The 19,662-nt window shown below is 49.5% G+C and overlaps 1 protein-coding gene across 2 annotated transcripts in view; it reads left to right on the forward strand.

The window, feature by feature from the left end:
* The window catches only part of Abr (ABR activator of RhoGEF and GTPase), a 199,350-nt gene that overhangs the window by 148,757 nt on the left and 30,931 nt on the right, over nucleotides 1-19,662 (forward strand). For both annotated transcript variants that reach the window (XM_051179961.1, XM_051179960.1), the window contains 10 exons: nucleotides 321-373; nucleotides 919-1,059; nucleotides 2,664-2,785; nucleotides 4,927-5,092; nucleotides 6,870-6,992; nucleotides 7,364-7,439; nucleotides 7,864-7,968; nucleotides 8,897-8,971; nucleotides 10,866-10,963; nucleotides 11,311-11,442. In XM_051179961.1, the coding sequence (XP_051035918.1) occupies nucleotides 321-373; nucleotides 919-1,059; nucleotides 2,664-2,785; nucleotides 4,927-5,092; nucleotides 6,870-6,992; nucleotides 7,364-7,439; nucleotides 7,864-7,968; nucleotides 8,897-8,971; nucleotides 10,866-10,963; nucleotides 11,311-11,442 (1,091 nt within the window). The remainder of the gene's footprint in view (nucleotides 1-320; nucleotides 374-918; nucleotides 1,060-2,663; nucleotides 2,786-4,926; nucleotides 5,093-6,869; nucleotides 6,993-7,363; nucleotides 7,440-7,863; nucleotides 7,969-8,896; nucleotides 8,972-10,865; nucleotides 10,964-11,310; nucleotides 11,443-19,662) is intronic.

Below are 19,662 nucleotides of genomic sequence, written 5' to 3' on the forward strand. Positions count from 1 at the left end.
CTGTTTCAGGGTCTACCTGGGTGAGTCTGTGTGGTTGCAGATGGGGTCCAGAGGCTCTTCGGCTGTGAGAGCCTGGTCAGCACAGGACTGGGTGAAGAGAGGAAGTGGAGAGGGGGCCCGAATGGACAGAGCTATGTGTGCTCCCTGTTCCTTTTATTTGGCCTGTTCATGAAGTAAAAACAGAGCTAAGGTGTTGCCACTTGGAAGCCAAGTGAGTGTTCATTTGGAGAAGCAAGACAGGATTAAAGGTAAAAAGCCCATCTCCACGATGCAGAGTTTGCACTTCATAGTCCCGTTTCCTTTTTTGGCCTTCTTTACAGCTCTACTCTACAAGCCTATTGACCGAGTCACCCGGAGCACCCTGGTCCTACACGTGAGTGTGGGGCCTCAGAGTGGCCAGGGGTGGGTTAGGAATCAGTTGAAGGCATTGGAGTCATTGAAACTCCATTTGGGGAGTAAGGCAGAGGGTCCCTGGGCCCTGATTGTGCCTTTCTAGCCTATGGTAATCATGCCAACAGGGCCAGGTCCTAAATATAGCTTGGCTACTGAGCTTGATATTTGGCCAAATGCTCCCTAGGAGGCAGACACTTGCTGTGGCTTCATCCCCTGCCTTGTGGTCTCCAGGGTCCTGGGAGCAGCTGTGCAGTAGGCAGAAGAGCATTCCCCAGCTGTTTGGTGAGATAAGGCTTGACCCAGCTGCTGCCCCTAGGGAAAAGAGTCATGACTACAGCAGAAGTCAAAGGAACATTGCCTTCACCACTGCTCTGACCCTGGTTTTTCAGTTCCAGTGACAGACATAGCTGGATTAGACTGTGGATCCTAGAGTGTCCCCTCAGAATGCTTTGGAGGATTGAATGCTCCCCACTGTCTTCTCAGTGAACTTGAACCACTCCAACTCACCATCCCATCCTTTCCCAGGATCTGTTGAAGCACACACCTGTGGACCACCCGGACTACCCACTGCTCCAGGATGCCCTTCGAATCTCCCAGAATTTCCTGTCTAGCATTAATGAGGACATTGATCCCCGCCGGACTGCAGTTACAACCCCCAAGGGGGAGGTGAGTTCTGGGCCCTGCACAACTTCACACCTAGACTGAGTAGACAGTTGGCCAGGTCCCTTGTCTCTGATGTTCTTGGTGCCAGGGCATCATGCTGAGTGTCCTATGTACCCACAGCTAAAGGGAGGCATGTATCCCTTGGCCATACCTATAGCATGTCAAGTCCTAGTTAAAGAGCTTTAAGATTGTTCTCTCATTGTTCCTATAATAACCTGGTAAGACAGGAAAGGGAACTGAGCCTAGACAATCTCTTGAAACTGGCACAGGGATCCTCAAACAAAATTATCAGAATCAAATGTTTACTGGGCTGTAAACATGGCCCCCCACCAGAAGCTGGACCTCTGGATACCTTACTCCTGACACATCTCCTTGCTCCTATTGGGAAGATGCTCTCAGGGAATCCCTGGGAGAAGCTTAGTCTACACAATAGGTAGGCCAGAGCTAGGTAACGGGCGGGCGCAACAGCAAAAAAAACGCCAGTGTTGGATATGGTTTAGGACACCCAGACTGCTGCAGTGTCCTTGGAAACACTTAGATGTTGCATTTCGGCTCCCCTGGGGTGGTGTGGGAAGCTTCCTGGTGGAAGAGTGGGGTAGCAGTGTGAAGAACTGGGGAGACTGTGACCCTCAGGGGTCAACAGTCTAGCCCACATTGAGTGCCTTTCCTCTAATCGAGATCATTAAGCAGCATTTAGGAGGGAAGGCTGGCTGGGTTTATGTTCCTTTGTTACATTTATGAGCCTCCCATGTCTGCTGGGAAGGGAAGTAATGAGGGACAGGGTCTGGAGCATGATTAATGGGGCATGGAGCTGTCTGTATGAAGTTCCCAGCCCTGGTTTGCAACACCCCAGAAAATGGCACAACTCTGGGGATATCTGAAAAAAATCTCTAGAAGGCATAGAGCACTATCAGTTTCAGGTTGTCTTAATCATATCCTTTCAACATGGCTCACCCACAGACAGTAGTGTATGTAGGTCACAATACATACTGCACACAGAGAAGGCTGGAGTAACTGATGACAGCTCAGGAGAAGCCAGCTCTGAGGGTGGCAGAGAGGAAACGTTACATGCCTCATGTGCAGCAAAATGCTTCTGACTGTTCTGATCACCACAGTCCTCCCGCCCCCCACCCCTTGGGGAATTCCAGGGTTTTTCATGCATAGTTGAAGAATCCACTGAGAAGTAGCATGGACGAGCCTGAGTGTGTTGGCTGGGCAAGAAGAGCTGAAACTAGATCAAACTCTCCATTGGGAGGGGCTGTGAGGTTGGAGGTGTTCGTGGCCAAGGAATGGAGAAACCAAGTCATTCCGGAGGGTTTTTAAATCAGGGGAAGATGCTGAGAGCCCTGGAAGAGGGTGCCATTACCAAGTGACGTTAATGGCATGCTCTGTGCCCTGCACTGTGCTATCCCACAGTGAATGCTGCTTCACAAGGCAGATGCCACCCACTGAGCTGTACAGACAACACGTCTGAGGTTAGCGGGGTCCACAGCTGAGAAGGGTAGGGTCTGGGTTCCGACCAGCCAACACTCCAGAACCAGTACAGTGCAGGCTGGGCCCTTGCTGCTCTCCTCTCTGAGCAGGTGGGGGTGTCCTGTCTCCCTCAGACTCGGCAGCTGGTGAAGGATGGCTTCCTGGTAGAAATGTCTGAGAGCTCCCGGAAGCTGCGGCACGTCTTTCTCTTCACAGATGTCCTACTGTGTGCCAAGCTGAAGAAGACCTCTGCAGGGTAAGAATGTGGGGAGTGGGGCCACAGTCGAGTACACCCAGAATGTCCAATAAGGAAACCTCAGCAGCCTGGGCCGTTTGTTAGGCATGTTAGCCAGGCTCATGTCTGTAGGGAGGCTGACACAGGAAGATTGCAGCAAGTTTAAGGCTTCCAGGGTTACAGTGTGAGACCGTACACACATATGTTCAATTCAGTTGTACTGTGTAGCCTCTTCTAAAAAGAAATCTTGTTATGTTAATTATAGAGGTAATGTATTACAGGGAAAAAATAACCTGCTTAAATACAAGTGTTAAGTCTTCTGTGACTATATTTCTTTTTTCCAACGTGTGTGTGTGTGTGTGTGTGTGTGTGTGTGTGTGTGTGTGTGCGCGCATGTGCACGCACGCTCTTTCCTCATAGCTGTGCTAATAAAGAATGCCCAATTTGGGGCTCTGCTTTTTTTTATTTTTTGGTATTTTCAAAACAGTATCTCACTGTGTACCTCTCTGGCTGTCTTGGAACTCACTATGCAGACCTTGAACTCATAGAGATCTGCCACCTCTGCCTCCCCAGTACTTAAATAAGGCGTGTGCCACTTCATCTAGCTTGAGCTCTGCCTTCTCTATTCCTGTCATGCACTTATCTTACTGCTGCTAAATATCACAACCACCACTTCCCTTTTTGGCATATTAAATGGCTATGCCATAATTTACTGAAGAATTCGCTCCTCGTTAGACAAAGGTTTTATTTTGTTTTTCAAGACAAGGTTTCTCTGTGTAACAGTCCTAGCTGTTATGGAACTTGATTTGTAGACCAGGCTGGCCTTGAGCTCACAAAATCCATCCACCGGCCTCTGCCTCCCGAGTGCTGGGATTAAAGGCGTGTGCCACCACTCCTGGCTGTGAATATTTATTACATCTGGCTCCTGCCACTGCAGGTGCTGTGACAGATGCTTCAGATATGTTATTTCTGATCTCCCTATCATCTTCATAAAGTGGTTACTGTTTTCCCTGTCTCACAATCAGAGGTCAAAGAGAAGGCAAGTAAGTTGCCTAAGGTCACACAGCTAGAAGTGGGGAGATGGAATTTGAACCCTAATCTAACTTAGAAGCTCCTTGTCAGTAACGTGGATACTCTCTGTGCATGACCAGAAAGAGTTGCTCCATATTTACTCACATATTCTTCCATCTACATTTATAACCTATTATGTGCTAAATACGATGCCTCACACTGAAGAGGAAGACCTGTGTGCTTATTGAAACATAAGGGACCAGAACTAGGAACAAATCTAATTCTACGAGGAAGTCAAAGCAGGGAGAAGGTCATTATGGGCTTCATTTGAGGACATGACTCCCAGAAACTAGACCACAGAGATGCCAGCGCTAAGCATTGCTCTGGGTTTATGCGCCTGTGTTATGTTTACGAGCCCCCATTGTCTGCTGGGAAGGGAAGTAATGAGGGACAAGGACTGCAGCATGACTAATAAGACATGGAGCTTTAGCCTCCAGCTTCAGTCCTTCTCCCACAGCAGACATTAATAATCAATCATAGCACACTTTCCCACAAGCTAGCTTGCTTGCTTGATAAGTTGATTGGTTGGTTGGTTGGTTGGTTGGTTGGTTGGGATGAGGTCTTACTATGTAGCCTTGCCTGTCTATGTAGATCAGGCTGGCCTTGAATTTATAGAGACCCACCTGCCTCTGCTGGGAGTAAAGTCATGTGCCACCACACCCAGCTTGGATGTAGTTTTGTAACCCTCAGCTGCTGTGTGATCCCTATGGATCAGAACTGGCATTCAGAATAGCATCTGTAGCCCATCCTACTCTAAAGGGCAATGAATGTGAGCTTCAGGGTGGATAGACTAGAGGGGAGTGAGTCACGTGGTGGAAAAACATGAGCCCAGCCAGCAAGGCTTCATTCTTCTCGATACACAATGATTTGGATATTTAGAAGCGCCAGGCCTACTGGGTGGAAAACTATCAAGGTGAAGAACAGGCCTCACTGCTGGCTAACCCAAGCCTGATCCTCAGGGCTCCCCATGTGTGTGCTTGAAGTCCCAGGAGTGCCCGCAGATCCCTTTGTGGGTGGTTCCTTGCTCTTTGTGAGCAGTTTGCATTGAAGGGGCCACTCTGCTCAGCTCATGTCTCTCTGCTTGCTTACAGAAAGCATCAACAGTATGACTGTAAGTGGTACATCCCCCTGGCTGATTTAGTGTTCCCATCCCCTGAGGAGTCAGAGGCCAGTCCCCAGGTGCACCCCTTCCCAGACCACGAGCTAGAGGACATGAAAATGAAGATCTCTGCCCTTAAGAGTGAGATTCAGAAGGAGGTAAGTGCATGGCCTGGGGCTGTTTTTGAGCTGGGTGTTCTGGGGAGGTGGGGGGGGGTGGCATGCTGAAAGCTTGAGGGTGTTATAGTGGAGTCAGGGTACAAGAATGGGAGCCCCAGCCTGTTTCAGTGCTGAGGGAGGGCCAAGGACCAGTGCTTAGAACCTAGTGGGTTTAATTGTGGAATGCTTCCTCAGTAACCACATTTGTTGAAGGATGTAGAAAGGGCGAGAGGAGGGATGAGAGGCTTTCTTGGGAAAAAGCAAAGGGCAAATAAACAGGACGAGGGGACCTGAGTACTATAGTTGGCCAACCTCATCTGTTAGTCACTGAAGCATATACTAAGAAAGAAAGCTAAGATTCTTGGACTGGAGAGATGGCTCATCAGTTAAGAGCAGTGGCTGCTCTTCCAGAGTACCTGTATTCAATTCTTAGCACCTACATTGCAGCTTACACTTGTCTACAGCTCTAATTTTAGGGATCTGGCTTACATGCAGGCAAAAACCAATGCACGTAAAATAAAAATAAATATTTTTTGTTTGTTTTTTGAGATAGAGTTTCTCTGTGTAACAGCAACCACATGGTGGCTCAAACTATCTAAAATGAGATGTGGTGCCCTCTTCTGGCCTGCAAGGATACATACACAGAAGCCCTGTCTCAAAATAAATAAAAAATAAATATAATAATAAAATTTTAAAGATTTATTTATTATGTATACATACAGTAGTGATAGTATATTCTGTCTCAGATGCCAAACATGTATGTGTGCATTTGGGTTGTTCCTAGTGCCTTCCCTGTAGGAGGCAGGTCTACAGTGCACACTACTGCCCTATGTCTAAAGTCCCTGCAAGTGACATGGTTCGGCAGTTGTGTGCATTCAGTTGGCAGAGTCACCTCTGCCTTCAGAATGTGAGAACCACTGCCACAGGGCTGGCTGTGAGGTTTGTTAGAGTTTTGTTAGACTCTTATGTTAAGGGCTGGGGAGATGGCTCAGTGGTTTAACTGCTTGCCATGCAAGCAAGAAAACCAGAGAGTTTTAGACAAATAGAACCCATGTAAATCCTGACTGAGCAGGGGGCCCTTCTGTAATTCCAACACTTGGAATCACCCAGACCAAGCTGGCTATCAAGACTTTAGGCCTACACAAATATGAGATCACACATGTGAGCACACACATGTCCACGAAGGAAAAAGCATGAGGTTCATTCAAATTAAAGAGCCTGGGGTTGTTAGTGACCCTGAGATTTGAAGCACAGGAAGCTTCTTTGATAAAATAGAAAGTTTGAAAATTGGAGAAAGCCACTAGGGCAGTGCGGGGTGAACTTGTAACAAGCAGGGCAAGCTTTGGTAGCAGATGGGCCAGGTTCAGAGGCCCTACAGTAACTGAGACTCAATGTTGAAAGGTGTCTGAGAGCTTTCTAGTAGAAGCCACTGAGTCACAGGGTAGAGTGTGGGAGGTCACGTATCGAGTCTGTGAGAAGAAGCCTTATTTTGGGGGGCTCTGGCTTTGGGGTGGTCTAGTTGTCCAGCCTGACAATGGATGTTCTATAAAGGGAGTCAGGGCTGGGGCCTTGTGTTAGTTGCATGTGAATGAAAAATGCACAGAGGTTAGGGAATTAGCTGGCTTTTGGAAGATGCATACCTAGATATCAAAAACCTCATGCAATATAGTAAATAAAAACTGATTAGTGCACAGAAGAAAGTTGTGCTTAGCGCAGCTGAGCGAGATGTGAAGTCTTTGTCAAGGGAAAACATCTCTTGTTGTCTCGTCCCCTGCAGAAAGCCAACAAGGGACAGAGCCGAGCCATTGAGCGCCTCAAAAAGAAGATGTTTGAGAATGAATTCTTGCTGCTGCTCAATTCCCCCACAATCCCGTTCCGGATACACAATCGGAATGGAAAGGTCAGGAGGAACAGGGTGGAGGGTCGCCTGTTCCCTTAATTCAGGGCTGCCCACTCTCTGTGGCTTCCTGCACTGACACATGGCAGTCAGGGACCCTGACTGGGACCCCCATTTCCCAAGAAAGCTACCACAGCTCTAGCCCCAGACATGCTCTCCTTGCTAGCAGGAAGCTTCTGCCCTCTGCTGGCCACCATTGGCACTGCTACTGCCATTCTTGTTACTTGGCTTCCTAAAAGGACAGGCCCACCCTTTCTGCCTCCTTCAGCCTCAGAGGGACCTGAGTAAGAAGGGCTTTGATAGGAAGCCTAAAAGTTGGGGGTGCACCTTGTTCAGCTGTGGTCATTGCACTGAACTGTCCTCTCTCCCTCCAGAGTTATCTGTTTCTTCTATCCTCTGACTATGAGAGGTCGGAGTGGAGAGAAGCGATCCAGAAGCTACAGAAGAAGGGTAAAGTCCCACCCAGTCCCACACTATTCTCAAGGCATCCTTAGCAGCAAAGGGGCTTGTGTCTTTCCCAGCTTGTTATGCCCAGTGTAGTCACCTCTTAAGATGCCAGAGAGGTGGCATTCTTGGGATGTTACCATCAGTTGAGTTTTGATTAGGCACATAGGGAATTCATAACAGGTCGCCTAAGGCTCTGGGTTGGCTGTACTCCCCTCTTCCTGCTTCCCACTGACACACATGAGCCCCTTTACTTACTGCCCCTGCTGACAGCACCCACAACTGTGCTTATGTGGATACCTGCAGGACTTTCCCTCCGCCCGAAGAACCCACTCCAGCACTAGAAACTAAGCTGATTCCCTTTGAGGAAGAGCAGCAGGCCCTAGTGGACCTGTAGTGAAGCTCTGTCCCCTCTTGGCTCCTCCCACAGATCTCCAGGCCTTTGTCCTGAGCTCTGTGGAGCTGCAGGTGCTCACGGGATCCTGTTTCAAGCTTAGGACTGTGCATAACATTCCTGTCACCAGCAATAAAGATGGTAAGATTTGGAACTCCAGTCTGCCCAGCCAGCAGGTCCAGGCTACTGGACATTGCTAGAGATCTTCTGCAAGGACCAAAGAGGATGGTCGTGGGTGCTAATGACCGAGCTCTCTGCCCAGTGTGGCTGGAACTATTCTCTTGCCAGTGCACAGGGATTGTAATTGGGAGGTACTCTCTCGAGGGCTCAGGTGTTCCTTGGCCCCCTCTAGTTTGAGAGAAAAATCCAGGCCCTGGAGCACTGAGGTGGTGTTGAGTTCTTGAAGAAGTCTCCAAACCAGAGCATAAGGCTGCAGGATGGGGAAGGGGCCTGGGGGGGAAGGATGAGACAGACAATAGGCAGACTGGGGAAGGATATGAGAAATCAGGTCAGGTGTTTTAGGTTTGGAAGGCCTCGAATGCCTAGCAAAGGAGTTTGGGTGGTGCTGTAATTCCAGGAGTCTACAGGAGAGAGCAGTGATGAGGCTAGAAACTGGCGCAGAGTGTGCTCCCTGGTGCTGGCAGGCTCTCTGCCTCCCCAGTGCTGGGATTTGGGGCTCACTTGGGGACCTTTGTGTCCCAAACTAGGACCAAGCCTTCCTCTGAGCCTTTTCCATTAGAACAGAATGACTCAAATCAGTTCATTTCCGTTTTGAAAGATTAGGCAGAGGAGGGCAACCATGGGATAAGCTATGTTCAGAGGGAGGGAAGGTATTAAACGCCTGACCTGAGACATTTGTTCTAGTTCCCAGTCTCCACAGAAGGGAGAAGGACCCCTCCCTTCCTAGGGCGGCTCACACTGTGGGAAACCAGGGGTTTTGGCCTTGTTTCCCAGCTGGCCACCAGGTGGTGCTGTGTACCAAGGTGCCCTGTGTGCCTTCCCACCAGTCCTGGATGAAAGAGCTAATGAGTCTAGACGCCTCTATCCTCCAGTCTTTGCTCTCTTGCAGATGACGAGTCTCCAGGACTGTATGGTTTCCTTCATGTCATCGTCCACTCTGCCAAGGGGTTTAAACAATCAGCCAGTAAGTGCCCCCTCAACCCTAGGAAGAAGCTGAGTGGCCACTGCCCCTCTCATAGCAAGGCCCTATGGTCCCACTATGCAAGGCTCCCTCCCCTCAGCTGGTCTCTGATCTCCCCAAGCTTGGGTCCTGCCTGGAGTTATGGGACTTTCCTCAAGATCTAGAAGCCAATTCCTCTTGTCATGGAAATTGGCTTTGCCCTTTGTCTTTAAGATCTACTCTCCTTTAAGCTTTTCCTCTAGAGCCCCAGACACCTAAACTCAAACCCAGGTTTCATGATTATAAACTCTGTGACCCTGGGCATGTTTTCTAACCTTTCTGAGCCTCAGTTTACTTCTCAGTAAAAGGCTGCTATCACAGGCCTAGAGAGATGGCTCAGTGGTTAAGAGCACTTGTTGCTCCTGAAGAAGACCTGGGTTCGGTTCCCAGCACCCACATGATGGGTCACAGCCATCTGTAAGTCCAGTTCCATGGGATCTCACACCTTCTGGCCTTCACAAGCACCAAGTACATATGTGGTACATAGACATGTGTGCAGGCAAAACACTCATATACATAAAGTAAATATAAAACAGATTTTTTTTTTTCTAAATTTTGCTTGAGACTATCTATATGTAGCCCTGGTTGACTAAAAGTTGCTCTGTAGACCAGGCTGGCTTCATACTCACAGAGATCCACCTGCCTCTGCCTCGTGAGTACTGGAATTAAAAGGTGTATTACCATGCTTCAAAAAAAGAAAGAAAAATTAAGGCAATTACATTTGTTTTTATTGCCCTAAAAGTGGGTTTAGATATTACTGTGTGTATGCAGTGTTTGGGGTATTGGGGATGGATCCTTATTTCTTGCACATACTAGGTAAATATTTTACCCCTGAGTAATATCCTATCCCAAGTAAACATTTTTTCAAGACAAGGTCTCACTAGCTCTAGCTGTCCTAGAGCTCAGAGAAATATCCTGCCTCTGCCTCCCAAATATTGGGATTAAAGGCATTCGGTACCACCACCTATTTCCTTTTTTGTTTGTTTGTTTGTTTTGTTTTGTTTTGTTTTCAAGACAGGGTTTTTCTGGTAGCTTTGGAGAACTAGCTCTTGTAGACCAGTCTGGCCTCAAGCTCACAGAGATCCACCTGCCTCTGCCTCCCGAGTGCTGGGATTAAAGGTGTGCACCACCAATGCCCAGCTAACCACCACCTATTTTCAATTAAACTTCTTATTCTGCTTCCTGTCCAGTCAGTTTATAGTTCTGACTGTTTGCCACATGAGGAAACTGAGTCACGGGGATGTGAAATGACTTCACACAGGCTCTGAAATTCAGGGCTCTTGCTTCCTTATAACAAGCTCATGCTGTTGGCCCTTGGACAGCCATTCATTCAGTCAGCCATGCTGGGAAACCTTCCATGCTTCGGGGGTGAACAGGCCTCTGCTTGTGTCCCCATCATGCTAGGGGTGGTCTAGTCTTGGCACCTGTCACAATGTTGTATCACTTATAATTCACCTCACCTGCTGTGAGCACTTGAAAGACTGGAAGCAGGTCCCCTTTGTCCCTGGATGTTTAGGAGCTGTAAAATGCTGAGTGACACTGAATACCCACAGCATACCCAGAGAAAAACAAGAGTGTGGCCAGAGAGTAGCCAGTGCCTTGGCATGCTTATTTCCTGGTCTCCTGGCGTCTCCCTATGGTCACTAATGTAATTTCTGCTTTGTACATGGGAAGCTGAGGCTCCAAGGATTTGCCCAGGTTGTATTGTCTGTAGAGATGATATAGGATCTGTGCACCCTTGATACCAAAGCTCAGGCCCTGTCCCTCAGAGCTTGTACCCCTTACTTCCTACCACTACATGTGCCCTGGCCCCGTTCCTGTTCGGGCCTCACTTGGTGTGTCTGTCCTTCCCCTACAGACCTGTACTGCACTCTGGAGGTGGATTCCTTTGGCTATTTTGTCAGCAAAGCCAAAACCAGGGTATTTCGGGACACAACAGAGCCCAAGTGGGATGAGGTGAGTAGAGGAGGCTTTGAGCGTGCCTCTCTGCTGGGGGTGGCTACAGCACTGGCTGGACCAGCTGTGCCTCCCTTACCCCTTACTTCCCACTAGGCATCAGACCAGCATTTAGGTCAGTGAACCCTGGGGTTTTAGCGAAAGTTACTAAGCCCTACTCCACCAGTCACATAGAGGTCCCCAGGAGCTCCAGAAAGACCAAGTGCCCCCTCTGTGTCTTATGATACGGTTCTTCTGAGTCCTGCTCACCCCAGCCTTGCACAACTAAGGCCCACATTTGCTGGGAGGCAGGAAACCACAAGTCCTTCAAAGACTCAACACCCGTTGTTCCTTCCATCTGTCACCAGGAGTTTGAGATTGAGCTGGAGGGTTCACAGTCCCTGAGGATCCTGTGCTATGAGAAGTGCTATGACAAGACCAAGGTCAACAAAGACAACAACGAGATTGTGGACAAGATCATGGGCAAGGGGCAGATCCAGGTAAGGAGCCAGGGTGAGACAGTTAAGGAGTCCTTCTTGCACGTCATCTGGCCTTTTGTGACTTTGGCCCAAAGTTGGCTCCTTGCTGTGTTCATAGTTACTAGATCCCAACCTGCCTTACCTGGCCCAGCTAGACCACCATGTTTCTGCAGGATAGATAGATGTAAGGGAGGTAGCTGCCTTTGTTTTCACAGTCACTTTCAGTTTGTTGGTGGCTTTTCGTGTGACACTGTGTTGGAAAGCATCCAGAGGATGTCGTAAGTAGGAAAAGAGATAGCTGTTTGTAATGAGCAATATCTGCTATGGGCGTGAGACAGAAGGGGTCACATGTCCGCCAGTGTTCACTGTTCGGATCAGCTGGGCTGCTGGACTCCACATTGCCACACTGCCCTCACCTGTGTTGGGAGTCACTGTCTCAGGGTAGGGCCTTGGAATATCAGTAGAGTTAGAGCCTCAGCGTGAGTGCACACATTCCATTGTGTTTCTTTGTGCACTGAAGATGGAAATAAGGGAAAGGATCTTGTGGGCATTGTTGCAGTTTTAGCATGGAGCCATTCACATTGCTGCCTGGCACTTTGTGTGGCCTCATGCTTAGCACATAGTGTGTATAGATTCTGTGACCATGAAGTCAATGGCGAGGCTGGGCCATAGGCATGGGTGCTCCAAGTTTCTTAGCCCTTGACCTCATCAGGCACACTGGGTTAGTCTTGAGCAGGGAGCTTCACGTTTTTGGATTTATTTTTTAACATTTGCTTTTATGTTTATGCATCTTTTATCTGCATGTGTGGTATGTTCACCATGTATGTGCCTGGTGCCCACAGAACCAGAGGAGGGTGTTGGAACCCCTGGAGTTAAGGACAATTGTGTGCTGCCAAATGTGTGTTGGGAACCAAACCTGGGTCCTCTGAACCATCTCTCTAGGCCTTTTGTTAGGAAATGCTTATTCTCTGGTGCATGTTGAGGCTGAAGTTTTATGTCTGGTTTTTGACTGGGTGCCATTGTGAATTGTGTGGGTGTCCCCATCCCCCACCTGCCTTGCATTCTATATGTAAGGAGAGGGATGGTGCCCTCCAGTAGAGGCCCAGCCATCTGCCCATGTTCCTAAGCACAGATTTCCTGATGCTGAGGGACCTGTACCCTGTTCCTTGGTACTGTCTCCAGGGAGACAATGCTGCTAGGCAACCATGTGCCAGCCCTTCATTGTTTCTGAAATGAGGATGATGACAGAAAGCTCTTTAAATCCAATCCCTGTCACATGTCCTCTTAAGTAGCAGGAATCCCATCTCCATTCCCTTGGGCAAGGCCCAAGAAATAGGCAGGGAATGGGTTCCAGGCTGGCCTGGCCAGTGTTAGCAGACACGGCCAAGAGATGTGAGAAGCTGCCGTCCTGCCTGGGCCATTGATGGCTGTGAAATGAAAGGGTGACAGGCAGCCAGCTCAGTGAGCATTATGGCCCACAGCCTCTCTACAATTCAGATACCAGGGCCAGGAGGCTTCCCACCCGGATGGCAGCCCTATTGCTTCTGCCCTCACGGTGCTGCTAAGGTCCAGAGGAAACACCATAAATCATTGACTCTTGGAGACAGGAGCAGATGGAGGTGGTGGGGGAGGGGAGGCTGCCAGGTTGTATTTGGCAAAGCAGAAAGCACATTCTGCTAAGGGAAATGTTTCTGTGTTTAAGCTTCGAGGAATGCTAAATGCCTGGGAGTCAGTATTAAAAGAAACACAAACGTTCCTGCTGCCAGCTGACCAGGCCAGTGAGTGGGCAGCTCAAAGCCCAGGGCCTCTAGAGGCCTTTGAAGTTCGCTAGCACTCAGCCTCCTGAGCACAGCCCTGGGCTCTGAGCCATGGAGACACCTCACCAGTCTGCGGAGGGGGTGTTGTGGTCCAGTCTTGCAGTGGCTCTACCTCAGAGCTACTCAGGATAGCCAGGCTGGATGCATAGTCCGCACTGGACAGTCCCACATGGTCAGGCCCCACAGAGCTGTTGCTGCCAAGCGCCTAAGGAAGGGTCACCCACCTAGCTCTGGAGCCCAGGTTGCTTCCTTTCAGTGGGCCCGGGGGCAGAGCCAAAGCTGGCTTTATGGTAGAGCTAAGACCCAAGGAATGCTAGATGGGAAAGTGGAGAGAAAGCACACTACTCTGCCCCTTTCTCCCTAGGTCCTCTCCACTGAGCCCAGCCAGGTGCCAGTGAGGGGACCCCTCTTCTGAGCACTGAGCACTTGCTCTTGTGATGAGCTGCTGTCTTCTGGCTGTGGTGGTAGCAGAGCTGGAGGCTGGGTTGGTGCTGGATTTAGTGCAGACAAATGGCAGCACTAGCCATTATCATGTGTGTCCAGGCTCTGCTCTTAGAAGCTCATATCCAAGGGCTGTCTATGTGATTCTGCTACAGCTCTGCAGGGAAAGGATCTCCATGTCTGTCCTACATCAAACATGAGGACACTGAGGCCAAGGTGCCCCTGCTGATGGCATGTAGAGAAGGCCACACTGTTCCCTTGGTGCTATGTCTCTGCATCTTAGTCTTTTATCAAGAAGTCTTGCAGCCTGGGTCTTGACATGGTTAATGTCCCAGTCAAGGAACTGGAGTGATGCTCTGCTCTCTGGCATAAGAAGAGAAGAGCTTCAGCCTATCTTTGGTTAGAGCAGTGTTAGTTTGGTTAGAGTCCAGCACCTCTGGACACAGGATATTTCTGCCTAGTACACCTAGAAAGAAGTAGATTGCATGGAAAAGCCAGTCAGGGTTAAACATTTGGAGGTGGGAGATTATAGTGCCCTGCAATGAGCACTCAGAAGCACAGGGTGCCCTGTCAGACTGAAGGGGTGTATGCCATTACATCCCAGGCTGTCAGAGAGCCCAGCACTGCAAAAGCCCTCTGCTATGGTACCCTGTGGGCCGGGAGGGTTATAAGGATAAGGACAGTGGGAGTAAACAACCTGTCCAGGGTTCTGGGCATGAAGTCAGGAGAGCCAGCACCTGACTTAGAGCTAGCCTCTGCCACCAACACCAGAGCCCACTGCCAGAGTGCTCTGTGAAAGGAAGGGGTAGAAACTAATGAGGGCAAAGCCATCAGGGACTGGAGGTAGAAAGGCTTCAAGAAGGATCTGAGAGTGCTGAATCTTTAATTCCCAAAGCACGATTTGTTTGTATTAAAAAATTGCAGTCAAGCCAGGCAGTGGTGGTGCTCACCTTTAGTCCCAGCACTCGGGAGGCAGAGGCAGGTGGATCTCCGTGAGTTCAAAGCCAGCCTGGTCTACAGAACAAGAGCTAGGAGAAGCTCCAAAGCTACACAGAGAAACCCTGTCTCAAAAAACAACAACAACAAAATTGCAGTCATGGTAAAGAGACTTGACAATCACTAACCCTCTCACCCTGACCCATAGCCCTGGAACAGGACCCTTTAGTGTTTAATTTTGTGCCTTTTCGCATCCTGGGTTTAAATACCTTTAAGTAGGCTTAATCATAGTGTGTGTTTTGTATTTTTTTTTTTCTATTTTCATGGCATAGTATCATAAACCCCTGTCTAGGCCTGTACATAGTCTTTAGATACACATTTTAAAAGCACATTATTGAAAGTACTTTTAATCAGTTTATAAATAAAGAGGCATGATAATTGCCCTCTTAAGGCTTTGTTACTTTAGCAAGTGGGCAGACTCTGGGTCAGCAGAACCGGGAAGCAGGCATTTGTGGGAGGGACCTTCATGGAAAGTGCATGGGGGCAGGAATGTTCAGGGAGTGACCCAGGAAATTAAAGCATCCAGCTTGCACTGAACAGGAGGGGCTGTGGGCCAGGCAAGTGGGAAGGGGGTGAAGGAGTGAATAAAAGATGGTCTGTAGGGTTTGATGCCAATGGAATTCAATCCAAGACCAAAAAGGATGAGTGACATGCCTGCCTTCACACAACTTGTCTGTGGTCTGACAGTTTCAGAGATCCCCCATCCAGAGTTGGCCAAGCTTGGTTGGTGATGGGTAGGTGAGTAAATAGGAGTGCTCATAGGTAGAATGGTGACAATATGTGACTTCAGATTTATTGAAGCACCTTACCAGCTTGGTCTATCTCTCTTCCAGGCTTAGGAGTCATCCCTTTCTTTCCAGACCCACAGGGTCATTACTTGCAGATTCTCTGTACAGCCTCCCACTATGTCTCCCTGCTGGCCTATCCACAGCCCAGTCAGGCCAGGGTAACAGCTCAGCCTGAAGCATCCCCCATTAGTCTACTTTGGTTCCCTGCTCCCAGGGGACTCATCTCTGTTTATCCTAGTCTATTTCCAGCAACACCACTCCAGACTCCAGATGTGATCTCCCCAACTGAGACCTACCCGCCGGCTGATTAGCATATTCCCAGGGTCCAACCTGTCATGGCTGGCTGGATCTGAAGGGGAAAGGAAAGCAAGGGGGATTTCTTTGACATTTATGACCAAGCCACTTAAAAGGGATCAGAGCGCTTATAAATAAATGGAGGAAGTCATGAAGGCCAGTTCCCTACTTCCAGTGCCCAGATTGGCAGATCTGACAGTGTTTAAACACTCTTAATTTTCTCTTCCCCCATACAGGGGTTCATGTAGCCCAGGCTGGCCTCATAGTCTCTGTGTGGCCAAGACTGGCTTTGAATTCCTGATCCTCTTGCCTCTGTCCCCTAGTTATAGGATTATAGGAACGTGCCACTGTGCCCTGCTTCACCCCTCTTGTTTGTTGTTTTGTGGGGCAGGAGAGAGAGGTAGGGCGGAGCACACATACCACAGCACACACAGGTCAGAGGATAACCTGTGGGACTCTGCCCACACATTTCTTGTACCCATCGCCATCATGTGGCTTTGGAGCTTTTCACTTTCTTCTCTGACAACTCCTTACCCCTTGCTAACTGCCCTTCTCCCCTCCCCCAGCCTCTGGCAGCCACCATTCTTCTGCCTGTCCCATTAGTCTTCCCCTTTCCTTCCTTTTGAGGGCTGAATAATACTTCACTACTGTGGATATACCACACATTAGACCTATCACGAGTAATGCTTCACTATTACGGATATACGGCATGTTATAAATGGGTACACCGTTTATCCATCTGTGGACATTTGCATTTGCTCCACCTTAGACTCTCATAGTTTTAAGTGGGAAACAAAATAAAACAAAGCCTAGTTTTGAAGGTGGGGATTTCGTAGTCTTTCCTAGCTTCGTGTATACTTGTTACTGTGACCTGTGAAGAGACAGCAGAGCCATGACCGGAGGACACACTAGGAGCACAGTTTGGTTAAGCCACCTCTGACCTTCGCCCCCTAAGGAGCACCTGTCCAGTCTGTCTCCTTTCTGTTCTTGCCCAGCTCTCCTGTGCACCCTCCCCTTGCCAGTTGTTGAGTGTGTTGTCTGATGGGCTGAGACTGCGGGAGGAGCCCTGGGCTGCGGGTCAGAGAACTAATTCCTCCCTCGCTCTCTGGCCCTTTTGGAGCCTCAGTTTCTTTCCCCTCTGCACTGCCATCTTGTGGGATTCGCAGGAATGGAGTCTACCTGGAGCAGCAGGTCAGAGCTCAGAGTGCACTGCCATGGCTTTCACTATTTTATCCTGGAATTCATCTGCTGGGCACTCCGTATGTCACAAAGCAGAGGATGAGAGGACAGGACTTCTGACAAAGTAAAAAAAAAAAAAAAAAAAAAAAAAAAAAAATGAGAGGATTTGCTCCTTCAACCAGCCTTGAAGGGGCTTGGAGGCCAGGCAGATCCAAGACTCTGTGTCTTGCTCCTGTTCGTTATTTGGGAGAGTGGAGTGAGTTGATCATCCATGCTCGCCTTGGCTTCCTTGTCTGTAATCCGAGTTATGATGAGAACTGAATGTGAGAGTCCCTGATGCCCTTGGGACAGGGTGATGACGAGGGCCTCTGACCTAAGCTGGCAGGCCCAGCTGCCCCCCCCACACACACACACACATTGTAGGGCCCCCGGGTGAATCTTGTCAGGAAGTCCCTTCCTAAGACTACTTACTACCGGCAAGGTCCTCTGTGTTTGAGCCGGGGTGGCCACATCAGGCTCTGTTCTCTTCAGGGAACACAATTATACCAGCTGTGGTGGAGCATCTGAGGTGGACCTGCCCTGCGTGGAGCAGCTGGGCTCTTCTCTTTGGGCTGCTCTCCGCTGGCTGGCTCAGAGCACAGTGTGAGGAACCCTGGAACAAGGGGCCTTTGTCAGCTGTGGGAGAGCTGCTTCTGGTCTCAGTTACTCTGCAGAGGGAGAGAGCTTGGAGGAAGCCTGGGTCAGGAGGCTGCTGGAGCAGGAGTCAAGGGTTCCCCTATTCTAGCTCCTACCCTCCGGCTTCCGAAGTGGACCAGTTCTTGCCCTGGTGGCCTGGTTCTGGGACACTGCCCAGGTGACCTGTCATCTTTCCCTGAGTAGATGACAAGACTGTTAATGGAAGTCCTTGACATTTGCCCTGTTTGTTCACCAGGCTTTGTTTATAAACATGGTGACCACAGCCAGGTCCCTGTTCCCTGGGAGAGGGCATGTTTTAATTGGAATGGAAGTCGGGGGCCTGGTTTGGGGAAGCCTTGGCCAGTGACCCCTTCCCTCTTGTCCCTCCACCCATCCTGGTACACCCATCTCAGCCCCCTACCCTAAAACATGAGGATAGGCTCTCTGAAAGATGGGTTCCCTGCCTGCGTCTTGCTGTGCCAGATACACACGAACAGGCAGCTTCCAAGCTCTGTTCCCCCTGCTCCCCATTCCCTGCCAGCTGCTCTCAGGGCTGCCCCGGGTGGGGTGCCTTCCTTTGCCACAGTCACTACACTTGATAGTCCTGGAGACACATGGGGGCAGGCTTGGTGTTGCTCCTTGCCTCACACACCATCCCCTGTGAGGATCCAGGTGACTGTCCTGCCCAGAGCTCATCTGCTCCAGCTGTTGTAGATTCCGTCTCCCTGGCCCAGTGGCCCTACTCTTTCTCTTCAAGGCTGGTCTGGATGGGATGGCATGCATGGAGAATGAGGTACATTGGTCTTGGGGGCACGGGCAGACCTGTGAGAGTGCAAGCCTCAGCTGAGCTGCCTCCATTGCCCTGGTGTCCCTGGCTTGGGGAACCTGGACTCTGCCAGCACATCCTTGAAGACAAGAGAGACAGGACTTATTTGACAGGAAGTACATGGAAGCTCCCTCCTCCCTGCTTCTCTGTGTCTGGGAATTCCATCTTGGTGTGCAGGCTTGATGCCACTCCTCTAGTCCCAGGAGAGACACTCTGGGAAGCCAATCCAGGAAGGATCTTGTTACTTGCTTCCTTCAAGCCGTTGAAACCCCCTTGCATGCCATGGGAAGGGTGCTATCCTCTTAGCTCTGGCTTGGGACCCCCAGGCTCAGAGGCAGAAGGCAGGTTGAGTGTCTGTGGGTGTCTCCCAGAGCATGTCTTCTCAAACCTGGATAAACATCAGGAGCCTTCCCTCCAGGTGGGGCTGCTGCTTTGCCGGCCTAAGAAATCAAATAAGTGATCTAGTGCTGACTCTTTTAATTTGTTCCAAAAGCTTTAAGAAAAGGACTCAACAGAAAAATTCCAAGGAACTCCCTGAGTTATGACTGAAACTGCCCATGAGTACCAGTACTCGGTACCCAGAGTGTATTCTGTTGCCTTCCCCAAGAGGGCCTGGTGTTCGTGTCATTGAGGTATAGATACTGTGCTTGCTACTGGGTGAGTCCTCACCCAATGAAATTAAGTATTTGTACTCCACATGTAGCCTGCTCAGACCCTTGAATGTAATTGCTGAGCATCAGTCACTTCCGGGCAGAGGCCAGAGTGACTTGAGAATCCAGGATGGCCTAGAGAACAATGATCTAAATGAATGGATAAGTTTAGCTCATTGGAAGCCCTTAAGAGGTAGGAGGGCACCTACAGTTTTTGAAAAGTAGAGCTAAGAATTGAGTTCTGAATGAGAATAAAAGCTCTTAATCTGAGCTGGGCATGGTTGCCTTGACCTTTAACCCCAACACTCAGGAGGCAGACACAAGCAGATCTCTGGAAGTTCAAGGCCATCCTGATTTACATAGTGAGTTCCAGGCAAGCCAAAACTACCCTGTCACCAAAAAGAAATATTCTTAATCTCTATAATTCCCTACTTCCCCTACCCCGAGGAATAGTGAGGGCCAGTGGCTGCTGTCAAAGGAAGTTGCATTTCTCTTGAATTGTTGACTCTGAACCACAGACACTGGAAAGGAGGATCTCAGGCCTGTGGTTCAGCCTGTAGAGCTTGGATACGTGC

This window comes from Phodopus roborovskii, unplaced genomic scaffold, assembly GCF_943737965.1.
Source record: "Phodopus roborovskii unplaced genomic scaffold, PHOROB, whole genome shotgun sequence".
Classification (NCBI taxonomy): Eukaryota; Metazoa; Chordata; class Mammalia; order Rodentia; family Cricetidae; genus Phodopus; species Phodopus roborovskii.